This window comes from Amia ocellicauda, chromosome 10, assembly GCF_036373705.1.
Source record: "Amia ocellicauda isolate fAmiCal2 chromosome 10, fAmiCal2.hap1, whole genome shotgun sequence".
Lineage (NCBI taxonomy): Eukaryota > Metazoa > Chordata > Actinopteri > Amiiformes > Amiidae > Amia > Amia ocellicauda.
In genome coordinates this window covers 28,548,075-28,563,164 of record NC_089859.1, presented here as the reverse complement: position 1 = coordinate 28,563,164, position 15,090 = coordinate 28,548,075, and the positions used below count along the sequence as shown (strand labels likewise).

The 15,090-nt window shown below is 37.1% G+C and overlaps 1 protein-coding gene across 1 annotated transcript in view; it reads right to left on the bottom strand.

Annotated features, from left to right (window-relative positions):
- col22a1 (collagen, type XXII, alpha 1) overlaps positions 1-15,090 on the bottom strand; it is a 77,570-nt gene that overhangs the window by 49,154 nt on the left and 13,326 nt on the right. Inside the window, exons 5-10 of the mRNA XM_066714569.1 lie at positions 8,702-8,810; positions 7,410-7,533; positions 6,856-7,131; positions 6,290-6,370; positions 5,409-5,525; positions 257-301 (exon numbers count right to left, since the gene is read on the bottom strand). Coding sequence (XP_066570666.1) covers positions 257-301; positions 5,409-5,525; positions 6,290-6,370; positions 6,856-7,131; positions 7,410-7,533; positions 8,702-8,810 — 752 coding nt within the window. The remainder of the gene's footprint in view (positions 1-256; positions 302-5,408; positions 5,526-6,289; positions 6,371-6,855; positions 7,132-7,409; positions 7,534-8,701; positions 8,811-15,090) is intronic.

Genomic DNA, 15,090 nt, shown 5'->3' with positions numbered 1-15,090 from the left:
AGCAAATGTTCAACATGGGGAAATAAAAGTCTGACATACATTCTTAATTTATTTTATTGTTCATTTTTATAATAACAAAATACATGCAAAGCCATATTATGTTGGCTACCGGGGATAATATTCAAAAAACAGTGAACTGATTGATTTAATAAGAGTTCAAAATGTGCAGTTTTTTCTTGTTGTTGTTTTTAGATAATGTCTCTTTTGGTCATTCACAGTATACCTAACTGGGAAAAAACAATCATAAATAAATAACCTTTTCACCCTTAAGACCTTCAGTTCCAGGTGGGCCAATCTCTCCCTGCAGGAAGCAAATGAGACAGAGAAAGAAACACATTATTATGTCAGAAAATCCTTTTAATAATTTAACATCATGGGTGAATGGCCTGCAGAGGAATTACATACAGCAGTTCTCATTATACACTCGTGACAAGGTCATACTGTGTGTGTAGATGTATGGTTCAAAAAAACATATCAAAATGGGAGGTCATTATTTTTCTATTACAAGTCAGAGTTTAGAAATGACCCAGATAAAGGGCAGTGTTTGAGTACTGCAAAATAAAAAAGCAATCTATATAACCATCCACTGTAGTGTATAATGTACTGTAAAAGAGAGAGAGATACAAATGGGGGAAGGGAGTGAGTTCCTGGAGATACAGTATTATGCAAGGCTGAGCTAAACCTAAACACCTGTCAATCACTCTCTTGGTCTGTATCCATTTTATGAATTTATAAATGACAGTTATCATTAGAACTTCATTCCCTGTAGTGTTTTATAATTTGTCTTGGTGATTCAACTCTGATAGACAAATGAGAAACATGACAGGTTGACATAATCTAAGAAGAGAGTTGAAATGACCGCATAAGAAAACATTCCTTCCCTCCTCAGTCCTTCCCTTCATCAGACGTGCCCACTAATTACCCAGTAATCATAATGAATAAGGACAATAATTGAAGGTGGGTATTTGTATGACAGAGAATTCATCCTACTAGCTATTGCAAAATTCACTATAAGAAATATGTTTTTAATATATGATTGGATAGCAGAGGTGAGAACAAGTCCTTATTCTGCAAGTCCAAGTAAGTCCCAAGTCTTTTTCCTTCAAGTCCAAGTAAATTCCATGTCAGTATTAAGCAAGTCTCAAGTAAGTCCCAAGTCATTGAGTCTCAAGTCTTAAATTTTGAGCTTCAAGTCTTCAAGTCTCTTATAATTAATTACCACGTATGATCTTCTTTATACTTTAAGTAATACAATACATAACACAGCAGATTATCAAAAACATTTTTATTGTCCATATATCACTGAAATAATGTGCGATAGTATAAAGAATAATTATATATATATACAGTAGGTTCCATATATACACTCACCTAAAGGATTATTAGGAACACCATACTAATACTGTGTTTGACCCCCTTTCGCCTTCAGAACTGCCTTAATTCTACGTGGCATTGATTCAACAAGGTGCTGAAAGCATTCTTTAGAAATGTTGGCCCATATTGATAGGATAGCATCTTGCAGTTGATGGAGATTTGTGGGATGCACATCCAGGGCACGAAGCTCCCGTTCCACCACATCCCAAAGATGCTCTATTGGCTTGAGATCTGGTGACTGTGGGGGCCAGTTTAGTACAGTGAACTCATTGTCATGTTCAAGAAACCAATTTGAAATGATTCGACCTTTGTGACATGGTGCATTATCCTGCTGGAAGTAGCCATCAGAGGATGGGTACATGGTGGTCATAAAGGGATGGACATGGTCAGAAACAATGCTCAGGTAGGCCGTGGCATTTAAACGATGCCCAATTGGCACTAAGGGGCCTAAAGTGTGCCAAGAAAACATCCCCCACACCATTACACCACCACCACCAGCCTGCACAGTGGTAACAAGGCATGATGGATCCATGTTCTCATTCTGTTTACGCCAAATTCTGACTCTACCATCTGAATGTCTCAACAGAAATCGAGACTCATCAGACCAGGCAACATTTTTCCAGTCTTCAACTGTCCAATTTTGGTGAGCTTGTGCAAATTGTAGCCTCTTTTTCCTATTTGTAGTGGAGATGAGTGGTACCCGGTGGGGTCTTCTTCTGTTGTATCCCATCCGCCTCAAGGTTGTACGTGTTGTGGCTTCACAAATGCTTTGCTGCATACCTCGGTTGTAACGAGTGGTTATTTCAGTCAAAGTTGCTCTTCTATCAGCTTGAATCAGTCGGCCCATTCTCCTCTGACCTCTAGCATCAACAAGGCATTTTCGCCCACAGGACTGCCGCATACTGGATGTTTTTCCCTTTTCACACCATTCTTTGTAAACCCTAGAAATGGTTGTGCGTGAAAATCCCAGTAACTGAGCAGATTGTGAAATACTCAGACCGGCCCGTCTGGCAAGCAACAACCATGCCACGCTCAAAATTGCTTAAATCACCTTTCTTTCCCATTCAGACATTCAGTTTGGAGTTCAGGAGATTGTCTTGACCAGGACCACACCCCTAAATGCATTGAAGCAACTGCCATGTGATTGGTTGGTTAGATAATTGCATTAATGAGAAATTGAACAGGTGTTCCTAATAATCCTTTAGGTGAGTGTATATGTATATATATATATACCACTTGTAACTAGTACATGCCCTTACTGCAAAATGGGAAAAGTCCCATTCATTTTTCCCATAGGGATTTCGTAAAATCATCAAAATAAGGTCTGTGTTTAACACAGGCTTATAAAAAGTGATACGTGTGCAAAAGTGAGCTCTTTCACTAGATAAGCCCATTATCAATTTTGATGCACTTTTGAACTCCAAGCAAGCAGCAAGCTAACTTTAATACAAATGGGACTACAACACCAGACACTAGCTTGATACGTCCTCCCAAACCAGCACTCTACTCCTGCCACCTGAACTCGGTTGAAAGCATAGCTACCATATTCTCACGTACTTTTGATACATATTTTAAGCAACTTTAGCACTTTATGACTCCTTTTAGAGATAACTAGCTAGCTAACTACTAAAATAAACACTACCCGATTTTGATTGAATGTAGAAAGTTGCCGCTGAGCTAGCTACAGTGAGGGAAAAAAGTATTTGATCCCCTGCTGATTTTGTACGTTTGCCCACTGACAAAGAAATTATCAGTCTATAATTTTAATGGTAGGTGTATTTTAACAGTGACAGACAGAATAACAACAAAAAAATAAACGCATTTCAAAAAATTATAAATTGATTTGCATGTTAATGAGTGAAATAAGTATTTGATCCCCTATCAATCAGCAAGATTTCTGGCTCCCAGGTGTCTTTTATACAGGTAACGAGCTGAGATTAGGAGCACTCTCTTAAAGGGAGTGCTCCTAATCTCAGCTCGTTACCTGTATAAAAGACACCTGTCCACAGAAGCAATCAATCAATCAGATTCCAAACTCTCCACCATGGCCAAGACCAAAGAGCTGTCCAAGGATGTCAGGGACAAGATTGTAGACCTACACAAGGCTGGAATGGGCTACAAGACCATCGCCAAGCAGCTTGGTGAGAAGGTGACAACTGTTGGTGTGATTATTCGCAAATGGAAGAAACACAAAATAACTGTCAGTCTCCCTCGGTCTGGGGCTCCATGCAAGATCTCACCTCGTGGAGTTTCAATGATCATGAGAACGGTGAGGAATCAGCCCAGAACTACACGGGAGGATCTTGTTAATGATCTCAAGGCAGCTGGGACCATAGTCACCAAGAAAACTATTGGTAACACACTACGCCGTGAAGGACTGAAATCCTGCAGCCCCCGCAAGGTACCCCTGCTCAAGAAAGCACATGTACAGGCCCGTCTGAAGTTTGCCAATGAACATCTGAATGATTCAGAGGAGAACTGGGTCAAAGTGTTGTGGTCAGATGAGACCAAAATCGAGCTCTTTGGCATCAACTCAACTCGCCATGTTTGGAGGAGGAGGAATGACCCCAAGAACACCATCCCCACCGTCAAACATGGAGGTGGAAACATTATGCTTTGGGGGTGTTTTTCTGCTAAGGGGACAGGACAACTGCACCGCATTAAAGGGACGATGGATGGGGCCATGTACCGTCAAATCTTGGGTGAGAACCTCCTTCCCTCAGCCAGGGCATTGAAAATGGGTCGTGGATGGGTATTCCAGCATGACAATGACCCAAGACAACAAAGGAGTGGCTCAAGAAGAAGCACATTGAGGTCCTGGAGTGGCCTAGCCAGTCTCCAGACCTTAATCCCATAGAAAATCTGTGGAGGGAGCTGAAGGTTCGAGTTTCCAAACGTCAGCCTCGAAACCTTAATGACTCGGAGAGGATCTGCAAAGAGGAGTGGGACAAAATCCCTCCTGAGATGTGTGCAAACCTGGTGGCCAACTACAAGAAACGTCTGACCTCTGTGATTGCCAACAAGGCTTTTGCCACCAAGTACTAAGTCGAAGGGGTCAAATACTTATTTCCCTCATTAACATGCAAATCAATTTATAACTTTTTTGAAATGTGTTTTTCTGGATTTTTTTGCTGTTATTCTGTCTCTCACTGTTAAAATACACCTACCATTAAAATTATAGACTGATCATTTCTTTGTCAGTGGGCAAATGTACAAAATCAGCAGGGGATCAAATACTTTTTTCCCTCACTGTACCTGATTGTGCTTGGGACAGTGAGGACGCATTAGCATGCGCCTGTTTTGTAGTAAAAGTTTTGTAAAAAGTTAGCATTTTGTAAGCTTTTCCTTGCTATTGGTAAGTTTGTGCTTCAGGACCTATAATGGCCGAATGTATTGAAAGAGGGTAACTTCCACAAAAACGGTACAAGATGGCCTAAGTCTGTACTGAATGTAGACCTTATTTGAGCGATTTTTCAGAATCTCTATGGGACAAATGAATGGGATTTTTGCTGAAAGTAAATTTGCATACGCTAGTTCCAAAGTGACGACACCACTTCAACTTTCTATTGTCTTTGATGACAGTCTGTGCCCAAGGACATACAGTATGACAGGCGCTGACACAATTAGCACCATACTCATCCGAGGACTGCCACGCATCCATTTGGATGTAACAAAAAATATGCAACAACAAACAACATAAAAATTAGAAAAGTGAAGTCATGCCAAGTAAAACACCCACAAATCAAGTCGTCAAGTCACAAGTCAATGATTGCCAAGTTTAAGTCAAGTCTAAGTCATTTCAGCTTTTTTCAAGTCAAGTCCCAAGTCTCATCAATTCCGACTCGAGTTAACTCGAGTCCCAAGTCACTTGACTCAAGTCTACACCTCTGTTGGATAGTGGGTGGACCTTTTGATATGCTCCCAGCCGTCATCAGCCTATAATGTTATAGTTATTATTATTATTATTATTATTATTATTATTATTATTATTATTATTATATCAACAAGAAGCTGTGCTGATTCCTGCAACTTGCCTTCTCTCCAGGAGGACAGGAGCAGTTGATTTGGGTCTGATGGCCAATCTGCTGCTCGCCACTTTGTGTTGGTGTAATATCAGTGACAGGGGCTTCTGTCACAACTGTGACTTGGCACTGAAAAAAAACCAAATCACGACAGATATTTGGGAACACTTCAAAAACAAAACAAAACAAAAAAAACACTGTATACAGACTATATACTGTTCACTCTTCAGGCTAATACACAACACACTTAAAAAAGCAGCTAATCATAATTTATTTTATAAGCTATAGGCCGAACCTTAGCTTTAATCACTGCTGCTATGCTTTTCATATGGCAGTAGACAATTTGGTATCTGAGATCTCTTTCTGATATGCCCTTCCAGAACTCTGAACAGGCAATGCATTCCTCTCAATGCTATTCTCCTTGAACCATGTGGCACACTGACCTGGCTTTACCGTCAAACCCCATTGATGCTACCAGGACACTGCTGTCCAGTGTATATAATGGGACTTAACTGGTCATAGATCAAATAAATTAATGAATGGTTTAACGAGTAAATGCAATCAGTGGCTACATCTTCTTCTGCAAGGTTCATTGTGTCTGGGAGTGAAACGTTAAAAAAAAAAAAAAGTGTTTTTATTAAAATGGCAATATCAATGTGAAGCAAAGTCATTATCTAGCCTGGCTGTGTCAATTATTCTTTGATCAATTAAAATAAAGGGCCTAGTATTGTGCATGCATGCCTGCCACCACAATTTACCTGTATGTTCAATGACAATGCAAGTGATTAATTAACTTCATATTGAGGGAAACTGGAGGTGTTTATCAGACATATCAAGCATCAAATGACAAAGGAATCAGCAGCTGTACAACGCAATGTTAAATAAATACTTACAGGACCAGAGGGGATGTCACAACAGGTCTCAAGGTCTGCGTGCTTTGAGTCACAATAGATCACCATTCTCTGGAGGTCAAACTGGGGAATCACATTATAGCAGCAAGACACAATCAGTTTGTTAGAGATTCGGGCTGGGAATGATAGAAAGATAACAGCAGAAACACATCTGATACTCATCAGCACTTAGAGCACTTGAGATACATTGGACTGTTCATACTAAAAAACTCAAAAATGAAAATCTCCTTTTGGTATCAATACAGCTACTTGGTTATATATAATTTTTCTTATTTTCAGAACTTTCTTATCTCATCTATGTTACCTTGGCATATGTGGCTATGTGTTGTATGTAACAAAAGTCATAAAATGAAAATCTAAAAAACATTAACAAACGATACATCAAATAAATATAAAAACAACAGAAACAAGTAGTAGGAATTTCCACTTTCATGTATAACTTTATTTCTGTTTTCATTTAATTTAAAAGCTGTGGAAAACCAGTCCATTAATAGAAGTCAAAAGTCACCACTTTGACTTGGACAAGTGAAAGTGAACACTGTACTCACATCAATTGGCACACTGTCATAGAGCCGCTTGCCAATGATTGTCTTCCCCTGGATGTCAATGTCTTCCCTGTCATCAATGGGCAGAGTTTCTATGAATTTACAGTCGAGATAGAGGGACACTGACTTGGCTTGGACACTGAGGGCTATCTTGTGCCAGTTGCGGTCAAACAAGTTAGTGACATCCGGGTTTTTAAAGACCGCTCTCACTGCGTCCTTGGTTAGTCCAACAGCGTTGTACTCCACTGCCTTGTCCTCACCATCTAATCGAATGGAAACCTAAGGAAAATATAAAGAAACAAACATGCTTATGCAATACTTGCACACTTCTAAAACCTTTCTATTCTGTGTTTCTGGGTTTGTTTTTATGGACGATCTATTCTTGGCCATACAGGTAAATGACAGACAATGCCTTCAGTTTTATTAGACACAGTAAACACTTCCTAATTCCTAATTCAAGCTGCTCCAAGTAACTGTATTAGCAAAATTTGATCAATTTCTATTATTCTAATTGTACTATATCAGTTCAGTTTAGGAGAGCAAAACACCGGACAAACCTGTGGTATCCCGTATTTGTCAAAGATTTGCCATAAGTACCAGTCTTCTCGTCTGGATGTTTTTCTGAATTTAAATGTGGTCACAAAAGCATATTCATCTGGAAGACCTTGTGGAAAAACATCTCTGCAAAAAAAAAAAAAGGTTATCAAGTAAATATTAATACATAAAAAACAAGTGGCTGGCTGGCTCAAAGTGTGCACTGATAATGAATGTACTTTATTTTCATAACCAGAAAGTAAGCAACTTTCCAAAGAGACAAAGATGCCCTTTTGGTCTCTTGACGATCTGCTCAGATTTGGGACTACATCAGAACTTAATTGTCATACTTCTCTATCAATAATCTATCCTCAAGCACACATTCAGCCATCACTGTGATAAGGACTATTTTTAGATGTGTCGTCAAACCTTTGTACAATCCATTGTCTTCAGACAGATGTCTACTGATGTACAAAAATAAATAAATAAGCTTTGACCATATGTGAAATGTTTTTTGTAAACATATGACCCAGTCCTTTTCACTCAACATGCCACAAGTATTTTGTTTTCACTGCCCCATTTGCATTCAATATGTAACCAAGTGATCCAGATCAGTTTGGAATGAATGCTTTTCAAGTCAAACCACTAACCATGACCTTCACAGGGGTAATGCCCCCACCCTCCACTGAAAGAATAACACCCAAAAATTGATGTTTTTCACCAGTGTCGGGCTGTTTTCATTGGCAACAAACATGCATCCCAGTATCTTGCATTTCAGTCTATGTATTAGGATGAGATTTATTTTTAATTAAGGAGAAGATGATCTGTGCATAAAACTGTTATCAGAAAAGCTGGTGAAGGGTGACACGCCATTGATTTAGGACAAATTGAAACCTTCTCATTTATTCATGCCAGTGAGCATGAATAAATGGATATAGCCTATTCTAATGAAGGTGCTCTTGTGTACTTTTTTTCACATTTAAGGCAATACATCTTTTTCTTTTGTAGGAAAGACTATTTGTCTCTGATCATGCAGTTGACTCTTTTCATTGGATTTAAAACAGCTGATTGAATACACTGCTTAACCCTTGCACATCAGTTGAAGATAACATCGTAGTAGTGAAGCTGGTCCCGTCCTTTAAGCATGCAAATCATTTTTTAAACTAGGGGGTACAAATATATCCCAGTATGATGTACATAAATGGAAATCAAGATCAAGCTTAAGGGAAAAGGCTAAAAGTTCTCACGTTAGCCACTCAGCAGGGGCACTACTATAACATATAATCACAGATTAGTATGAATCATTTCCACTTACTCTGTCTGCTGCACGATAGGCATGGTTCCAAGTCGTACGTAACTTTCACCTACATTGTCTTTCATTCCAAACATGTCTTTCACACTAAAATATTCCATTAGATCAAAACCTGTCAGGAGAAAATAAATGCATTAATGAATACATTAAAACATGCTTACATACATACATACAATTAATAAACATTAGTGAGAGCAACAGAGAGGAGAGAGCATATAAACAGTCTGAAAATAAAGCTAAATACATGTTCTTATGACTGCAATGCTTTCAATTGGCACTAGGTGGCGATAAAAGAGTGACGAGTTAATTTTCTTACCCTGACAAGTAGCAAGCTATGTGCCAGTCATGGCAAGAAAAATATTTTTTAAAAATAACACTGACATCAAAATTGTACCTTTGCTCTTTTGATTGATAGTCAGTGACAACATGTACCTTTTAAAACTCTTTCACTTCTTTGTGATCATTTTAACACATTTCATTACTAGTATTTTAAAACGTAATGTGTTAAAGTTGTTGTTTCCCCCCCTATCAAAAGCAGTGTTGCAGTGATATTTTAACTCCTTTGAATTCCTACCTAGGCACAGTATACTCTTAGAACTAATGTTACATTAAACACATTCTGTGTTTGTTCAGGGACAACACAACTTTGTGTTAAAATTGACCAAATTACAGCACAATAATGTTTAAAAAGTGTCTTTTTAACACAATGTGTTTTTCCCCTTCATGGTAAATAGATAAATTATTGTGTCGGGCTTTGGTGAATTTTAACACAAGTTGTGTTGTCCTTGAATAAACACAGTATGTGTTAAATTTAACACATTAGTTCTAAGAGTGTAACAGACACACACACACACTCAGAATAAGATCCAGTTGACACAATCAGCATAAAGAATCAAATAAAAAGTGAAACACCACACTCCACAAGTTTCTATAATTACTATACTGAAGCTGCTGACTTCTCAGTCCTTTAAATCAACAGCCCACCTTACAGAAGCATGTAGAAATGTAATATCCTGTACAGTTTACAATGATGTTAACAGTTTAAAATCTATACACCTCAAATTTACATTAAAACAATTGTGGTTTTAACCACTGAGGAATTTTGTTTAGATTTTTACAGTAACTACTACAGCTTTCCTTTTTGGAGTGCTTACAATTTCAATCAAACCTGTTCTGAATCTTTCAGTTATTCAGGTAACACTGAACACATGGACTTTGTCTATCCCACAAAATGTATCTGCATTGCTTTTTTACAGTTTATTTCCAGTGTGTTAAGTCCACAGTGGTCTAATAATAGCATTGCATTTGTTTAAATGCACATGGTCTACCTCTGTGTCACTGTCAGTCTCACTTAATAACCTAAGAAGGGTTTCAAATGAGAGAGGAGCAATCAAAGCATCAAGCTCGTCCTGTCCCTAGTATGTTATTGATCCAAGAACTTCATCAAGCCAATTCTAATAAGATCCTCCAGCTTGGCATGCTTATTTCCATACAGCCATGCATCTTCATCATTTGATTTTAAAAATAGAATACACTTAAATCTTCAGTTGCAAAATTGAATTTATCAGGGATTATCAGATATGAGATGACTGCTAGGAAAAAAGTGAGTTTATAGACAGTTTGCTTGGAGCAGTCATGACCATATTTTCAGGATGACTTGGGCATGTGATTCAGGGACTGTGTTACAATGTGAATATGATTTAGTTTTAATTTGTTTATAAAATGTCAAGAAACAAAACAAAACAAACAAACAAACAAAAAAAATCTGGAGAAGGAAATATTTCAAATAAACCAAAGGGAAAAAATAATCTTATTCTTAAGGTTCATGTCTTCATAAAGTTAGATCATACCATACATTTGTTAGTTTTTATCTGTTTTAGATTAAGTCTAAATTGGTTGAAAAGAGAAGTGTAACTAATTAAATTATTCAAGACTCCATTTATACCTGAGGACACTGATTGATAGTTGATATTTTCAATCGTAACAGTTAATAGATTTAACAAATACATAGATAGATGTGCTACTACTTCATAATGTTGAATAATAACAACATTGGACAAAACAAAATTACTTTTGTCAATGTAACTACCATTTTACATATTTCCTAAAATCATCACAGATGCTACTTTAACCTGTAGGTTCATCTTCATGTTGTTGGTGTTTTTAAAGATCTGAAGCCAAATGTAAAGCATTAAATTGTACTTTTTATGCTACATCTTAAAATAACAGAGCCATACACTTCTGTCAGTGGAGGCAAAACAGAAGTTATTTGGCTTCCAGTTTGGTTGGCTACCCAAAGCTTAAGATGGTTAAGTGTAACCACTCCCATTTTGTACACACAGAATAAACAAAAAAGTAACTATAGCAGTGTCCACAGACATGAAACAAGAAATGCAAAAGTAGCTGGCCAGTGTGCATGGTGTATGCTGGTTCCCACCACAAATGTGAAAGCAGCTAAAAAGCAAAAAACAAATGGTAGCTGTGTATAGTACTTCCATATTCACAGAGACCAACAACAGTCAATGTAAAGCACCATATGCATTGCTGTATGGAACCGCGTGGTGACTACTGTTTTGCACTGAGAAATCCTTAAAAGTTAGCACTTTCTTAAATGGGTATAGCAGGATTTCTAATTGTATGTGTGTGATTCATTGAATTAATAAATACAAATCTATTTTCCCTAGATTTCCCCTAGTGAATCTAGAAAACCGTGCATGCAATAGGGTACATTCGTTAATAATGAGTTGAAGCCACCTGTGCAATGTTCAATTAGTTGCGTCATCTCAGACAACGTGATCTCATCTCAAGCCCATAGGGGAGCCTGTTTAACAAAGTTATTATTGGGAAACGTGTGAAGGTGTTGGACGACCCCGGCTGAAACTGAGTAAGATAAGACTGACATTTGCCATATTGCATTGACGGAGATTAGGAAACGATTCCACTCATGGTGTCCCTCGTTGGCCCCGACTTCATTGACTGGCAGTAGGAGTTTTTAATTACACATTAAGGGATGATTAATCAATTAACTAGTAGTAATAATAATAATATTGTAAAAAGTGCTTATTTTAGTGTATGCTTTGGGTTAAAGTCGCATCTATTGTGTCTCAAAATAAGCCTAGGCTATATATGTTAGTTTTCATTTATCAGGTAAGGAAGTTGAATTATATTGCATGGTGCCTGTTTTCTGTCGTTAAACAACGAAATACTCGAACTTCTAAATGAATGGCTTCAGGACAAGTATAATTTGAATGTGTTTCAATGTTTCTTGAGGTATCACACAGCATGGTGCAGGAATCCAAGTGGTTTAATGGTGGGTTGTATTGCTTGTGAAAAGCGGTTGGTGTTGAGGGTAATCTAAAAAGCACGCCAATGATAATAACCAAAGAAAAGAGCAATAATTTGTTATACATGAAAATCTGAAATATACAATTTGTACCGTTATGCTTGTTTCAGTCAAGGGGTGCTGACCTGCCCTATATTAGACTTGGCCTGTATCTTTTTAAACTCATGGAAATCAAACAAACAAATAAAAAACGCAACTGGGCATATATAAACCAATAAACAGTCATTTAACTATTTTAAATAACCAAATAGTAAAAATATACACCATGTAGCCACCAAAAAGCACAGGTGTCTACTCTGAAAAAGATATTCATGCTTTAAAAAAAAATCGCAATGACATTGAGAAAGGAACAGCATCAATTTACATCTTTTTTGTGTGGCGTAAAGGTCCAGGTTGGAGAAATGAACCAATAATGCCAAGTGTCTCCTACCCCTCTGTCACTGAGCGTCGCTCCACAGAGAATGGCACTCATTTTGCTCTATGAGCTGCACTGAGGCTTGGGATGAACAGTGTGCAAACCTGTAATTTGGATTGGCAATGCTCAGCATGTAATCAGTCCGGGAAGCTATTTTCAACTGAGACTGAAACCCCAAGCTCAAATGGGCTAACTCTGCGGAAAAACCCAAACACATTGACTGGGAAATGAAACCAGAGAGCCAGTGAAGGCCTTTGATCCTGTAAGCTGGTAACATCTGCACACACTGCCCACTTTGTGACTGGCTTTGAACCTCTTGAGGGGACAATTCATGCGTGAATTAATTGCATTCAGTGTGTTCCAAAGCATCTTACTGGTATTGACACCTCCTAATGCCTATCAATCTCCTGCAGTTCTGAGTTTTGTTTATTTGTTTGTTTGTTTGTTTTTAAGAAATTAGATGCTTAGTCTGCAGTGAAAATAATTCTGTATAATTCAAATTGAAATAATGGGCTGCTGTATTTGTTGATGAGGCCATTCAAATTATGGAGAAAAGGTACAGTTTCTAGTGAGTATGTCGCCGGTGTAACGACAGTTTAAACAAAGCTTGAAATATCCAATGTAAAATTACTATCTTGAGTTACTATTCATTAACTCTGAATCTTAAACTGTCTTTAAACCAAACAAGAATGACAGTGAGTTGTGTACTCAAGAACTCTCTGTAAAACATACTTGTGGTTAATCTCTGGCTGACCATCCATCGCTTAGATATTTGCTTTGGAAATAACTTAAATTGAGTGAGGTGGAATGGGAAGTTCATGATATGCAGAGGTACATGTTATATAGCTGTTTTTAGTAGCTATAGTGCCATATTTTGCTGGACTACATACAGCAATATTGAATGGCCAGAGATCAACAGTATTGAAGCACAATATATATATATATATATATATATATATATATATATAATTATATTATCTTATATGATACAGCTCTGAAAAAAATTAAGAGACCAGTCCAAGTTCAGAAATCAATGTTAAGTGGTCTCTTAATTTTTTCCAGAGCTGTATATTATACTACTGAAAAAAGTTAAGCCATAATAAATTGTCTAGAAACACAGGCAGAATCTGTCAAATTGTATTTTTTCAGAATTATTATTATGTAAGTACAAACTGGTTTTATCTGCACCATGAAAATAAGTTCTAAAGGTTTACCATCAGAGTAATATGGAGATATTTTGAGATGGACATTTATTGAAGCTGAAGCTATTCTTAACTGTGTTAATACTCCAGTGTGGGAGTAAAGAGGTCTCTGTCATACCAAAATTTGACATCTTCTGATCACATTTAAAACAAAATCCTTTTTGGGAGATAGTTGTAATATCTGCTTGGATAATGACAAAACTGTGTGGTAAAGTTCTATGTGCCTGATGGTCTGTAGTATTAGAAAAAGGGATCTCTTTTGGGAAATCTAGTTATGGGTGGCATATATATGTGATTTGAATCATTATATTGGTAAGACACCCTGGTGTTTTCTTCAAGATTCTACTCTTTGAATAAAGCATCAATGAGGGATAACATCTGTAAGATTGTGTAATTCAAAAATATGAAGTCTGGTTTTGCAGTGTAAATGTGTCCACATAAATAGTTCAGCCTATATAATAAGTAGTCTGTGAGTCAGCCAGAACTTAACATTTTTAACCTCCATTTTGGTGACCACACAGCATAAACAAACAACACAATTCTCAGCAAGATTCAGATTCTTTTATCTAAATTTTAATTTTGGCTAAAGATGGTGGTAGGAATGGTATCACATTTCCATTTAAATTGTGTAGAAAGCATAATTATTTTAGTAATGTAGCGAAATTATGCAAGACAATTTTAAATTAGTGATTAAATTAGGGTTATGTTTTGGTCTGAGCTAAGGTTAAAGTCCCTGTAGTCTTTCGTTAATGTTGGGGTTGCTTTCTACTGAGTTAACAAAATCGAGTGTTGATTTTCATGGGCCTAGTTGAATTTTTGGTGTTGCCGAGTGTTCAGGCTGTTGTTCGGCCTTAAAATGGGGCAGCTAAGCTACTAATTCAATGGGTAATTTCGAAAAGTCTGTCCATTCTGCAGTATAATGCAGTATTAAGTTAATTATTATGCTAATTGACTTAATACAGTTAAGCAGAAGGATTTTGTTATATGATTTAGCCTAAGGGTTTTAAGAGAACAGTATCCAAGTCATTAATCAAATATGTTGAAATTTAAGTGTGAAAATACGTTAATTGATGGAATTAGCCATTAAAAAAAGTATGATCAGTATCAGTTTACTAAATAAATGTAATTCTTAGTTACTGATCTGTTGGATAAATTATAAAAACATATTTCCATCTGCTCTGTTTTTCAGAAGAGAAAGGACATCTTGCAGTTTCCATTGGGAAAAAACAGAATTTTGTGTAGGGGTGTAAAGTGAAGAACAGAATACTTCAGTTTAAACTTTTCTTGTTTACATGTGTGTGTGTGTGTGTGTGTGTGTGTGTGTGTGTGTGTGTGTGTGTTGTGAGTCCAGCTGTCTGTCTCAAAGAATAAGCTGTGAGTGAAGATTGGATGTGGATACGTCATTATTAAACTTTCACACATTTGTTCAATG